General features: G+C 34.6%; 1 protein-coding gene across 1 annotated transcript in view; it reads left to right on the forward strand.

Annotated features, from left to right (window-relative positions):
• Positions 1-7601: 7601 nt before the first annotated feature.
• LOC126968353 (ITG-like peptide) overlaps positions 7602-13878 on the forward strand; it is a 28058-nt gene continuing 21781 nt past the window's right edge. The window contains exons 1-3 of the mRNA XM_050813338.1: positions 7602-7663; positions 8831-8978; positions 13252-13384. Coding sequence (XP_050669295.1) covers positions 7656-7663; positions 8831-8978; positions 13252-13384 — 289 coding nt within the window. The 5' untranslated portion in view covers positions 7602-7655. The remainder of the gene's footprint in view (positions 7664-8830; positions 8979-13251; positions 13385-13878) is intronic.

Below are 13878 nucleotides of genomic sequence, written 5' to 3' on the forward strand. Positions count from 1 at the left end.
TTTGTAGCGTTTACACGTTCGATGTCTGGGGCAACAACTAGTATTTATTTAGTAGGAAACCCAAGATATATTGTTACCTTATGGTAAATCTTACACGTTAAGGCCGCTATGCCAAAAAATCGTCAAAATAGCGCATAATTGTAACCGTTTTTTGAAGCTATATTTTTATTCATATAAGGCTTATATTTTTATAAAAAAAAATAATTATATATCTACAGCATATGAGAAGAAAATAATTCGTGTTTTCTTTATATTTATATTTTTTTTGAGACAGTGCGAAATAAAATCATCAAATTACCCCTAATTTTTACCATTGGAGCCATGCTAATCATTCATTCTAGAAAAAAAATGTACGAAAATTTATTAATTGTACACAAATACTATTCAACGTGACATAGTTTTGTTAGTTTTGTAAAGAAATTGTATTATGTTTGTAATATATTAAGAATGCTTCTTATTCGGCATTAAAACGAGAGAGATAACTTAGCTCCACTCGATTTCTCAAGGCTATCGGCTCGGACCCCAGCCTTAATAATTTATAATATTATCTACTATTATATACGTACTACCATTTACGGGGTTACTCGAATTACAAGTACTTAATAACAGTATTAAAAAAAAACAAATTCCTTGTTTATTTACTACATAATATAGAAATTACTTTAAAATGTACATAAAAATATAAAAACATATTAAACTATAGAAATTATTTATTAGCAAGAAAGATATTATTTATGGGTACCTTCAAAAAAAGCGCGTACACCTTCCTTAAAGGCCGGCAACGCTCCTGTGATTCCTCTGGTGTTGCAAGAGATTATGGACGGCGGTGATCACTTAACAACAGGTGACCCGTACGCTCGTTTGTCTTCCTATTCCATAAAAAAAAATGTTTTTTTTTTATTTTGCACTTGAAGATCGAATCGGAAATTCCAAAATATGTCCAAATCGGCTATTTTAAATATATTGCTCTGGGACATTAGTAATACAATTTAATATTACATATTGTATTACTAAAGCCCCATATACAATTATGATAATTTTCAATATGACCAAATGGTCTCAATTTGTCTAACCAATGCTTATGAATATAACAGATAGTAAAACCTAAAATATTTTTTTTCAGATTCGCAATGATTCCAGCATACTCCGTGTCCGCCTTGCGTCTAGCATTCGACGAAATATCAGCAGTGTTGCCCGTCGCAAATCAACTCGCCTGCCTTTTAATACCATTCCTAATAAACCTCATCAACAATTTAAACAACCTGTCAAATATAGTTCAAAATTTGACACCCGCATTGTTGCCATATTTCGGTTGTACCTTACCCCTTTTGTACGCAACTTTGACAGATTTAGCATCTGTTTTGTTTCTGTATATTAGCGTGTTGATTTCTTTGTTTAGATCGAATGTACTGGCTGCTCCCGGGGTATTAATTGGTCTGGTAACACAGGTTTTAAATCTAGTGTTAGGTTTATTAACCGGTATGTCTGATAGTACGGGACTACTGTCAGGGTTATTAAAGTTGATAACTAATGTTGTAGTTGAGTTGGAAAAACTGTTATTGTAAGAATGTTCTTGTTATTTAAAATAGAATAAATCTAGTTGATATGTTTTTGGTTTTTTCTTTAATGCTCAAGCGTTGACCCAGCAAACGTTGTTTTGCCATATAAATTAAGTACCATTACATAAATATATATATGCAATGAAATGTCATTTACTGATTTTTTTTTTTATGTGAATAAGGGGCGAGACGAGGAGGACGTTCAGCTGATGGTAATATACGTCCTGCCTATTACAATACAGTGTCATTCAGGATTCTTGAAAAATCCAATATTTCTGAGCGGCACTACAACTGCGTTCGTCACCTTGAGACATAGGATGTTAAGTCTCATTTGCCCAGTAATTTCACTAGTATTATTTGTATTGAGGATATATACGTATTTCTAATTGAAAAAGAAAATATGTTCCTGATTATGTAATCACCAATAATTATTTACTAAAACCTTCTCCGAAACACGATGCATTTTATGTTAAAAGTATTATTCTGATCGGTCCATTAGTTTTCGCAGTATAACTCTAAGAAAAAAACGGCTCTACATTTGTAAGTATAGATTATTTATACGGTGATCTCTGGTTGATTAACGATCTTATTTAAAAGTTTCATTCTTCTTTGATTATATCTATATATTATGTAATCTTTGATCGTGATTTATACCCAATTCAGAATGTCCGAATTACTTGAAAAGGCACACACGGATTAAGGAACTATTACCATACATGATTTTCATTACTTTAGCCTTAGATCAGTTATATGCCTAGATAGACAGTGACAGGTATGAAAACGTCGATAAAAATTGAGGTTGACAGTTAACATTTTGACATTTTGAGCAATGCATGCACACTAACACAAAGTGACATACAAATCGTGAGTGTAAGACGTAACTACGTAAGACGCTTGTCACTCACGCTAAAGTAATAAACCTGGCCTGTTTTCATCGGCTGTCTAGCAGCAAGAGGCTCTATCTATCGATACGTATTAATTATTTAAGACTTTAGCCTTCTAATATATCAACACACATGCCTGACATTAGAAAAATGGACAAAAATGGCGTCTTATTAATTATAAGTTTTTTTGGTGTTATTTTACAACATCAAAATACAATGAATTATTGTTGAAAATTCCAAAAAATACGATAAAAAAAACAATTTTTAAGTATCTTCCATACTTTACTCTGATATTTTTTTTAATTATAATAAACTCATTTAAACTGCTTTAATTGTTCTTATCTGAATGTTTTTTAATTCTTATATCTCTATATTTTACAAGCTGATCCAGCAAACGTTGTATTGCCGATATTAAAATCGCGATACAAAAGTAACTGTTGACCGTAGATGGGTAAAAATTTGAAGTTGTTTGTATTTTTTAATGCTGACTCATTATCAAACAAATTTAAAAAAAAATGTCAAAAAAATTAAGAAAAAATTTGGCGTGGACCACCCTTAACATTAAGGGGGATGCAAAATAGATGTTGTCCGATTCTCAGACCTACCCAATATGCACTCAAAATTTCATGAGAATCGGTCAAGCCGTTTCGAAGGAGTTGAACTACAAACACCGCGACATGAGAATTTTATATATTTTATTTCTCAAAGGTTTATTTTTTTGTCAATACGCCATTAGTTACATAATCCCTACTCATATTATAAATTTGAATGTAAGTTTGTTTGTCACGCTTAAACCACCAAACTGATTTTAATAAAATTTAGTACAGAGATAGACTAGAGCTTGATGCCCTTCATAAGGCTAAGGATCGCAGCAGATGGAGGGGAATCGTACGGGAGAAACTGATGCAGCGGGGGAGTCACGACCCTCAGTAATCAGGAAAACGACGCGAGGTGGAGGAGGACGAGACTAGAGCTTGAAAAAGGACATAGGCTACCTTTTATTGCAAAAATAAATAAATGGGAAGGTTGAAATAGGGGATGGCAGCTTATATGAAAATTCATCAGTATCGAAGATAAAACTTGTATTTAGGCACTTGATAAGAAATAATTTATAAACATTTGTTCGAGCATCTTTGAAACTGAGTCCTACATGGAGATGAAATAGGAGATTAAAGTTCACAGGGAAATACTATTAAAGAGACTGTCCACAATGACAAGGGATATCCGCTGTATCATAGAAGAGCGCTGCCAGCAGCGGAAAGAGCAGTTTGTATGTGTATTACTGGAAAGGTGTCCTAAAAGATAAAAAAAACCATAGCAACTATTCAACGTGGATGAAGTCGCGGGTAATAGCTAGTCATATATATATATTTATAATTCATTCTCCTTTATTTATGCGGGTCCGACTCGTTCTAGAACGATTTTCTTTAAGTTTAGGGATAATGTATGTGGATTGATGCATCTACTAACTACAAGAAATAACTTCTTTTTTTTTTTAATTTTTTCTTTTCTTCTTCGTGTAATTCTTACCATTTGGGTATTTGTGTTAAATGATGAATCTGTATATACTAACTTAAAAGAGTGGCAATGAGTTTCTCGTCTACTTCTTCTCATTAAAGCCCAACCTTTTTCAAACTGGTGGTAAATGGTTTGACATTCATAAGTTTAATGTTATGACGTAATTGAATACATCTGATTTTGTTTGATATCGAAACGTGAAAAGAATGAAACAAAAACTCATTACACAACTTTTGCAAATATGCCAAAAAGTACTTGGAAATTTCTTTAATGAAATCACCTGTTGTATTTGATCTTTTCACTGAAATGATACCAGATATAAAAATAGAATATCTTCCGGGAAAATGGTGTTAAGCCCGCCATTAAGCGTAAGGGTGTGTTTATCATGAAAAGTTCCATTGCGACAGTTTCAAATCTATACTTAGACTGGCCATAAATACTATTACAATTAGAAATAAACAAAATAGTACATTTGAATTTGTCATTTTTATTTGAGTGTTCATTGAGTTTCCTCATTTTGGCGCCAATTTTTACAATTGAGCAACATTTTTACAAACAAAATGACTATATTTATGCTCAAAGCTCTAAGGAAGCTTCCCAATTAGCAGACAGAGTGCAACGTGGGCACCATCCGACTTCAGTGATGGTTTGGTAGGGTATTAGATATGAAGGAGTGACTGAGATATACTTTTGTGAAAAAGGTATTAAAACATCGGCACAAGTGTATCAAGATACCATTCTTGAGAAGTTAGTGAAGCCCCTTAACAACACAACGTTCAATAACCAAGAATGTTCCTTCCAGCAAGACTCGGCGCCGGGTCATAAAGCTCGGTCTACGCAGTCTTGGTTGGAAACGAACGTTTCGGACTTCATCAGAGCCGAAGACTGGCCGTCGTCTAGTCCCGATCTAATTCCGCTGGATTATGATTTATGGTCAGTTTTAGAGAGTACGGCTTGCTCTAAACGCCATGATAATTTGGAGTCCCTAAAACAATCCGTACGATTGGCAGTGAAGAATTTTCCCATGGAAATAGTGCGTGCTTCTATTGATAATAATAAGATAACTGGCCTCAACGTTTAAAGGACTGTATTGCAGCTAATGGAGAACACTTTGAATTACCTTTTTATATTTTAAATTGTTTTATATTTATGTATTAAAAAAAACACTAGAAAAGTAATAAATGTTATTTGCAATAGAAAATTTTGTTTTTTCTTTAGTAGATATCAGTATTTATGGCATAACTAATTGTGACCAGGTGATTATTCAGTAACTATTTTAGATATCAAAAAATCTGAAACTGATATCGAAAGTACGTTACCTAATCAGTAAAACGACACCAATAACTTTTTTAAAATCAGACGAGAGAAGTGGGAGGCTCCTTTGCACATGATGCCGGCTAGATTATGGGTACCACAAGGGCGCCTATTCCTGCCGTGAAGCAGTAATGTTTAAGCATTATTTTGTTTTGGTCTGAAGGGCGCCGTAGCTAGTGAAATTACTGGATAAATGAGACATAACATAAGATCTCTTGTTATGTCTCCAGTTGACACGCAAATTGTAGTGCCGCTCAGAATTTTTGGGTTTCCCAAGAATCCTGAGAGGCACTGCATTGTAATGAGTAGAGCGTATCAATTACCATCAGCTGAACGTCCTGCTCGTCTGGTCCCTTACTGTCATTAAAGAAAAGAGAAGTATTTACAATTTTGATATAATTTAACACTCCCATTTATCCCACTTTCATTTATTTTTTTTACATTTGGTATGAAATTAGTTAAATGTTATTGTATCGCACATCAAAGACTTAGCTTCGAAAATCTGCTTCGAATACAAAATGTTGTACTTACTAAGAAATAAATAGTATTCAATTAGCTTGCGCCTATCTCTAGATGTACTAAACTGATTTTGACCCTTTATTTATAGTTAAATACAATATTCATTTATTGTATAAATTTTTCTATTATATTTCGTAAAATTGTTTCAAAGTAGAACTGTCGAACCGTTCGTCAATAAATTCTCTCGTGGAAAGAATATGTCCATACAAAGGAAATATTGGAAATAAAAATAGTTATGGGATTTAAAATTTAAGCTTCCCAAAGATGCTGAAACAATCTAATTTAGAGTGATTAATTATTATTATTATGAAATTACTATTCACTATTTATTTCCTATACTAAGTAGGTCTGAATATGTCGTGGTCTTTCAACGCAAACATTACTATCTCCAACTAATGTAGGTTTGACAACGAACGATACATTACTCATATAAATACGATTACATACATATTTATATTATAGAGAATACTGAGATATTTTTATAAGTTGACCTTATACTAGGTAGATACAGTTTTAGGTAAAGAAGATAACCCTAATATCGTCAGAAGTGGTAAGATACGCGGTATAAACAGGGGCAACTTCTAGGTGAATAAAAATGAAAATAAATGATAGCGCTGTGCGATCTGATATACACCTTATTGTGTTGCCGCAAGAGTCCCTATTTCTTTAAATGATTTTGTGGAGTGACATTTCTGTACTTGTACTATTACATATTCTTAGCCTGCGGCAAAGAGGTCTGATACAGCGGCATGGTATTCCATTGTCGTTATGAGTCGAGTTGTAGACACAAAGAGTTTTCAGTGGCTTTGATTTTTCCGTATGGGCCAGGATTTAATATCTACTTGCAGAAGCGGCAGGGATGACTGATTGAAGTTATCAAAATCAGCTCTTGACAACTTCCAGAACTTGAACGTCCCGTGACGTGCTTAGATTTCGAAACGACAATTTCCCGCTTAAAGATTCTGCTGGCACGACTGTATTTCCACTTAAGAACTTTTGCAGCTTGGATCATTTAAGTCCAGCGTCGACTATTTGCCTGTTGGATAAACATTTAACTGACCTATATAACATATGTATTGATTGTATCTTATGTAATGGTTTAAATATATGGTTAAAAATCCAGGCTACCAGACTATATAAGAAATATAAAACGTTACTTTGAATACTTTTTAAATAAGTAATTCTGCTGGGACATATTTTTACTACAACAATACTGAGTTCTATAATATTTGAAGTATTGCTTTAAGCGTTCCAATGGCTTCCTAAAACTTTATTAAATATTGATTTTTTGAAGTTATAACTTCTTATGGGACGGTAAACCACTTTGTAACGTAACGCGGTACGACGCCTGTCTGTCTGGCGTCCCTTTCTCTCACGCATACGGCAGCCGTAGGCAGGCTCCTTTTCTCTCACTCTAACCAATTGGCACTTTAATGGGATTAAATAATGATGGTAAAGATACTTAAGAATATTAATTAAGAATAAAATATATTTTATAATCAATAAATAAATTAAGTAATATATAAACTTTCCGCAAATTATCATAAGAATATACATAAAATTTAAGTACTAACCTAAGCTTTTCTCAAGTTAAACAATTTCAATATTAAATAGTTCAACTTAGATTAGATTAAGTTTTCTCATCAGTCGGGCGTACCGAGACGCATACGGTTTTTTTTTTGTTATTTGGACAGAACTAATTCTGTCGAGACAAGTTACGACGAAGAAAATCATGGTCTGAAAATCGCAAAGTCGCATTCAGTAATTAGCCAATGTAGTCACATCTTTATTCCATACCATGCGCAGAAGAACTTTCTGTATAGATCCACAGTAGCTGCCTGAAACCCGAGCTGAAAGCACCATGCCACGGTAAGCTTATTTTTTTAATACCACAGACTACGTAGAAGAAATAATTCTTATAGTCAAAGAGTCTGCTAAGAAAGGAGTTTCTAATATTACATTCGAGACTTTTTAGTGGCGATAAGAAAATGGTTTTATATCTACGGATTTTGGTAATTTTTTTATTAGCAATAGATTGAACTTCAGTTCTATATAGAAGAAGTTTATTTCGTGGATTTAATTGGGAAAACGTTTGATATCACAAAACTTACAAATTTTGTACTAAAACCGAATTTGTAGAAAACAAATTGTTTTATTTATTTGAATAGGACAAGATCAAAAAACAATTTCAGTTCCTTTGTTTTGTAAATTAACGTATGGAAAGCCTTAAATCAGAAGCACTTTTAATTTTTCTTATGCGAATAATAAATTATCAGATACTTAATTTTAGTTTTTCTGATATTCATAGTAACGTAGACGAATAGATAATGTTAGACTATAATTAATTTACATTCATTATATTTTTTCGTTACTAATTTGAACAGTTGTATCTTTTAACAATACTCGCGAAGAAACTTAAAAATAATTCCTCTTCATTAATTAAAAAAGATTTTAATTACCAAAAAAAGATCGGGCTGAGTATATAAACTAGGATATTATTACATGTCCAATTTTTCAATAATCCTGTCTACAACAATGGACAAACTGCTTAATGAAAATGTATCAATGTAGGAAGCGATGCGGGGAGTGTTAGCGCGGGGCGAGGAACTATCGATTTATGAATTAAACTGTGAATTGAACAATATTCGTCAATGATTTGCTATTATGGTAGGATTTTATTTTACTAAGATATTTTAACGTTTAGATAGAGCCTCTTGTTTCTAGAAAACCAATGAAAACAGGCCAGGTTTATTACTTAAGTGTGCGTGACACGCTACGTCTTACACTTGCGATATGTACGTCAAATTGTGTAAGTGTGCGTGCTAATAAAAAATAGTTCATTCATTCACCATAACTGAAAAAAAAAACAAACAAAATAATTTACACGTCTAGAATCAAGATAGACTGTGAAGCTGTGAAAACTTTGAAAAAAAATTGAGGTCAAGGGTTTGAGTCCCACATCGTTCATAAATTTTGTTTACAAATTTAATTTGTTTAATACTTGTTATATTAATATTAGAATGTTTCTGTTAACAGTATCAACATGGGTATCAGCGCCTTTCTGTTTTTGGCATGCGTGGGATCTACGGTTGCTTGGGGCGGGTTGTTCAATCGCTTCAGCTCCGATATGCTGACAAACCTTGGCTACGGTCGCTCGCAGTATCGCCACTATCCTTATGGACAGGTAAGAACTACTCCTAAAGGAATCTGTTTTGAAGTTACCAGTGGGGAGCTAGATTATGGGTACCACAACGGTGCCTTTTTCTGCCGGAAGCAGTAATCTCAAATCAGTCTGAAAGAGGCCGTGCTAGTGAAACTAAAGGGAAAATAAGACTTAACATCTTATGTCTCACGGTGACGAGTGCAATTGTAGTGCCGCTCAGAATTTTTGGGTTTTTCAAGAATTCTGAGCGGCACTGCATTGTTATGGGCAGGATGTATCAATTACCATCAGCTGAACGTCCTGCTCATCTCGTACCGTCATAAAAAAAGTTACTTCACATGTCAGTTGTCGTTTCATCGGGGTTTTAACTGTTAGAAGTTAGGCTCTTGTTGATAACTTCCACAGACTCTGGACTCCTTGTGTGTAAAACAAAATCCGATTATATCCAGCTCGTACGAGTGCACTAGGTTTGAGTATATTTGCAAAGTGAGAAACCATTTAATTTACAAAAATAAAATGGCGTCATCTACAAATAATTGGAATGTAAGTAAGTAAGGCTCTCGTTGATAACTTATTCTGACTCTGGACTCGTAATGTGTAATACAGAATCCAATTGTATCTAGCTTGTACGAGTGCACTAGGTTCCAGTATATTCGCACAGTGAGAACCCATTTATTTTACAAAAATAAAATGGCGTCATCTAAATATAATTGGAAAGTATAGTCAGAAGTAAAGCTCTCGATGATAACTTACTCTGACTCTGGACTCTTAGTGTGCGAAATGCAAAACAGGATACGATCGTATCTAGCTCGTGCGAGTGAACTAGGTTTGAGCATATTCGCACAGTGAGAACACATTTAGTCTACAAAAACTGGCGTCATCTAAGAAAAATGTATAGTTAAAAGTACGATTGCACTAAGGTCGAGTATATTCGCCACCCTTTTATTTTACAAAAATAAAATGGCGTCATTTAATTAAAATTTGAAGGTACAGTTAGAAGCTAGGCTCTCGTTCATAACTTACTTGGACTCTGGACTCGTAGTGTGTAAACCAGAACATGATTATATCTAGCCCGTGCGAGTGGAGTAGGTTCCAGTATATTCGCACAGTATATGTTACAAAAATAAAATGGCATCACCTAAGAAAAATTTGAATGTATGGTTAGAAGTAAAACTCTCGCTGATAAATTATTCGGACTCTGGACTCGGGTTGTGTTAACCAGAATCCGATTGCATTCTAGCTCGTACGATTGAACTAGGGTAGAGTATATTTGCAAAATGACGACCCATTTATTTTACAAAAACAAAATGGCGTCATCTAAGAAAAAGTGGAATGAACTGTTAGAATTTCGGCACTTGCGGGTATTTTACTTTTTCTTTTCATTTTATGATGGTATACTTCAACAAATAACCTTTTCGTTACCATTTCAATACACCATTCGCTAGTTAGATCAAAATTGTAATCTAGCGCCGGCATTTGGAACCCGCACGAGGTCGCCTATGTGGTTGTCCTTGAAGAAGTTCAGAAGGTATTTCTGAGGTTCCTTTATAAATGGATATGCGGGTACCTTACCTATAACCAACCAAATTTCTTCCGGGTTCTCTGAACTAATTCTTTGGAAGTCGGTGGAACTACCGCCTGTAAAGTTTTGCATGGTAAGATCGATGTTCCTGAGTTAAATGATAAGTTGTGTCGGTTTTTTGTTCCGAACAAATACCTCCGTAACCGTAGGCATGAACTGCTTGTGGTTCAGCAGAGTCTTCTTGAAAAACACAAAGTTCTGAGCGCCACTACAATAATTGCGCTTGTCACCTTGAGACATAAGTCTCATTTGCCTAGTAATTTCACTAGCTAGCTTTCGACTAAAATGTAGTTTTCTTGTACCCACAGAAGACGCGATGCCTAGTTTGGGGTATGATAATTTGTGTTAAAGTATGTCAATATTATATTATTATTATTATTTAGATCGAAGAGAGATGGAACAGAAATATTTTTCCAATTTGTGTTGTTTACTTTTAATATCAGTTTCGTGTTGATCGCAGCCAGATGCTTGCTCCTCAGGTAAATAAGGCGTTACATTTTCATTTAAGTACGTGACTATGCGAACGAACTTAGGCTGAGATCTATAGAGCGTACTTAAACTTAACTTACATAATTCTTAGCCGAGTCTGATAAAAGGTGAACTTGTCTTTTGCATTGGACTGTGTTAGCTTAAGGCTAGCATAATTTCAGCTGTCATCCCTACTTGTGATATTATAAATGTGAATGTTAGTTTGTTTGTTACGCTTTCACGCCTAAGCCACTGAACCGATTTTGATGAAATTTCGTAAAAAAATGGAGTGAAAAAATAAATAATTTAAATTTGAAAAAAAAATTTCAGCGATGCGTGAGTCGAACTCGCGATCTCTCACGCTCCGTGCTAGCGCTATTCTACTGAGCCTGCGAATGCGAGAGGTCGCGGGTTCTAGCCACGCATCGTTCATAAATTTGTTTTCAAATTTAATTTGTAAAAATAACCAGCCTTGAATTCGGACTGGCCATCATGGTTCCTTCCTTATCGACAACAGATGAAAATTATATAAATTAACAAAAATCTTATTTTGCATCTTGAAAAATGGAATAATTTTATCAAATTAATGTGTCGTCTATGTGATCGGTCTTCGATAAATCTACGAAGATAGAACAAAATCTGGCCGTTTAAAGTGGCTCAAAATAGCGCCCAAATGAGTCGGTTACAAACAAACATACATACAGGTGAAGCTAAAAAAGCGTGTAAAAAATTGTTCAGTCCACTTTAACCTACCGGCTTGGGTGAGTTTAGCTTAATAAAGCTGAGGGAGAAATGGATTCTTTGATCTATTTTTAAGTTTTTCAGGTTCCCAAATAAAAAGGGACAAAGGTCACTTAAAATGGCATTAAACTTGAGCTAAAAATATCGTGTCTATAATTATAACTTAATTTGAATGTCATACGTAAAATGGTTAGATTAAGGATTGGTCTCCGCTGCGCTCCAACTAGATACCGCAGGCGTAGTCGCAAAGTGTGACAACTAATACTGCGCCCAAGTGGACGTACTCGCGCCAGCCTCGAACAATGTGTCACGTTGACGTGCCACATTTAAACTTGGCTAATAATTGAAACTAAGATGTCCGGTTGCGTAGTAAAACTTTGTAAAATAATACTACAAGAAATAAGAAAGATACTGGGATCACATAATACCAGTAAGTATTTGTGTTTTATTAATTTCAATGTAAAATAACACGCACACGTATCTTGCAAACTTTGAAAGATGCCACGCACATAAGCATCTAGTAGTTGCCGTAATAAAAAAGCTATTAAGCTAAGCTATAGGTAGTGCGGTATCTAGTTGGAGCGCAGCGGAGACCAATCTATAATCTAAGGTAAAATGGTTTATTTTTACACGCTATAAAATTATACTATACTTTGATGTGAAGTCAGAAATGAATTTGAATTATGTTAAAATACAATTTTTGAAGTGCTAAGTTTTCGCAAAAATCGCATCCCGCAACCCTTATCAGATCTTCTTCTGAACTCCCTTTGACCAAATAAAGATGAATAACATAGAGATTTTTTTTTAATTAAAATACAGGACGAGACGAGCACGACGTTCAGCTGATGGTAATTGATACGCCCTGCCCATTGCAATGCAGTGGTGCTCAGGATTCTTGAAAAGCCCAAAAATTCTGAGCGGTACAACAATTGCGCTCGTCACCTTGTGACATAAGATGTTAAGTCTCATTTACCCAGTAATTTCATTAGCTACGGCGCACTTCAGACCGAAACACAGTAATGTTTACACATTACTGCTTCAAGGCAGAAATAGGCGCCGTTGAACTACCCATATTCTAGCCGGCATCCTGTGCAAAGACCTCGTACGTACGCGCGCGGCGACATGCACTATTAGCGCAGCCACCTGCACGCACTCAAGCGCATAAGCACACGCCTGTAATACGAGCCATCTGTCTTCTAAACTCTGTACTTGAGGAAGCACCACAGTTTGATCTATTTGCCAGCTCGATGGAATGTTTGGTCAAAGAATGTAAGAAAAGATTTGAGAGTATGATGCATGTAAGCTCTATAAAATAAGATAACTAGCTTATAATTTTCATTGTTTGTTTTTTCTTTTGTATAATATCATTGTAACGCTTTAGATTTAATCTGTAATGTTATATTGTATCTTTAATAATAATAAATAAAATAAAGGAGCCTCCCACTGGTAAGGTGTGTAGATGAAAGTAAAAATTATTAAAATTTCTAATTCAATTTGTGATAGGTGGAGCCTGAAGAAGTATACGCAGAGGCTTTAGAGGGCAATCGCATCGATGATGGTGAAGAGGGCCATTGCTACAGCTCACCATGCATCAGCAACGGTGATTGCTGCCGAGGGCTTATGTGTTTGGAGACAGGTATGTAACTTAGATATTTTGAACACACTTGCTCGTAAAGTGAGCCTTATTACATCAAGGGCCATAGACCGAAATATAACAGGTGTGATATAAATAAAAAAAATTGTGTGTGTACTTATGTATGCACGCAAGAAGTTATACTTCTTTGGCCAAAGCAAAAATCTTTAAAATTATTTATTCCTCGTGCAATTCTACGTTTGTAGAAAGAACAATATTGTAAAAATCTTGCAATGATGGCTTTGACAATTAATTATTACATAACGAATACGGCTGTACGGGCTTGAATCCTTTGCCTGTCCTAATAATGGACGAAAAAACCAAAAAAAAACGAATGTCGCAAACGTCAGAAAATCTTAGGAACCAACTTCACCCTGTTACTTTTATATTACAGTAATGCGCGTGCATCTTAAAATTGAACTTTCATCATTTTTTCCAAGCGCGCCTTAAGAAATATAACTTTAACAAGGTATTTTAATTTTTACTTTATATATAAT

This window comes from Leptidea sinapis, chromosome 15 (assembly GCF_905404315.1).
Source record: "Leptidea sinapis chromosome 15, ilLepSina1.1, whole genome shotgun sequence".
Lineage (NCBI taxonomy): Eukaryota > Metazoa > Arthropoda > Insecta > Lepidoptera > Pieridae > Leptidea > Leptidea sinapis.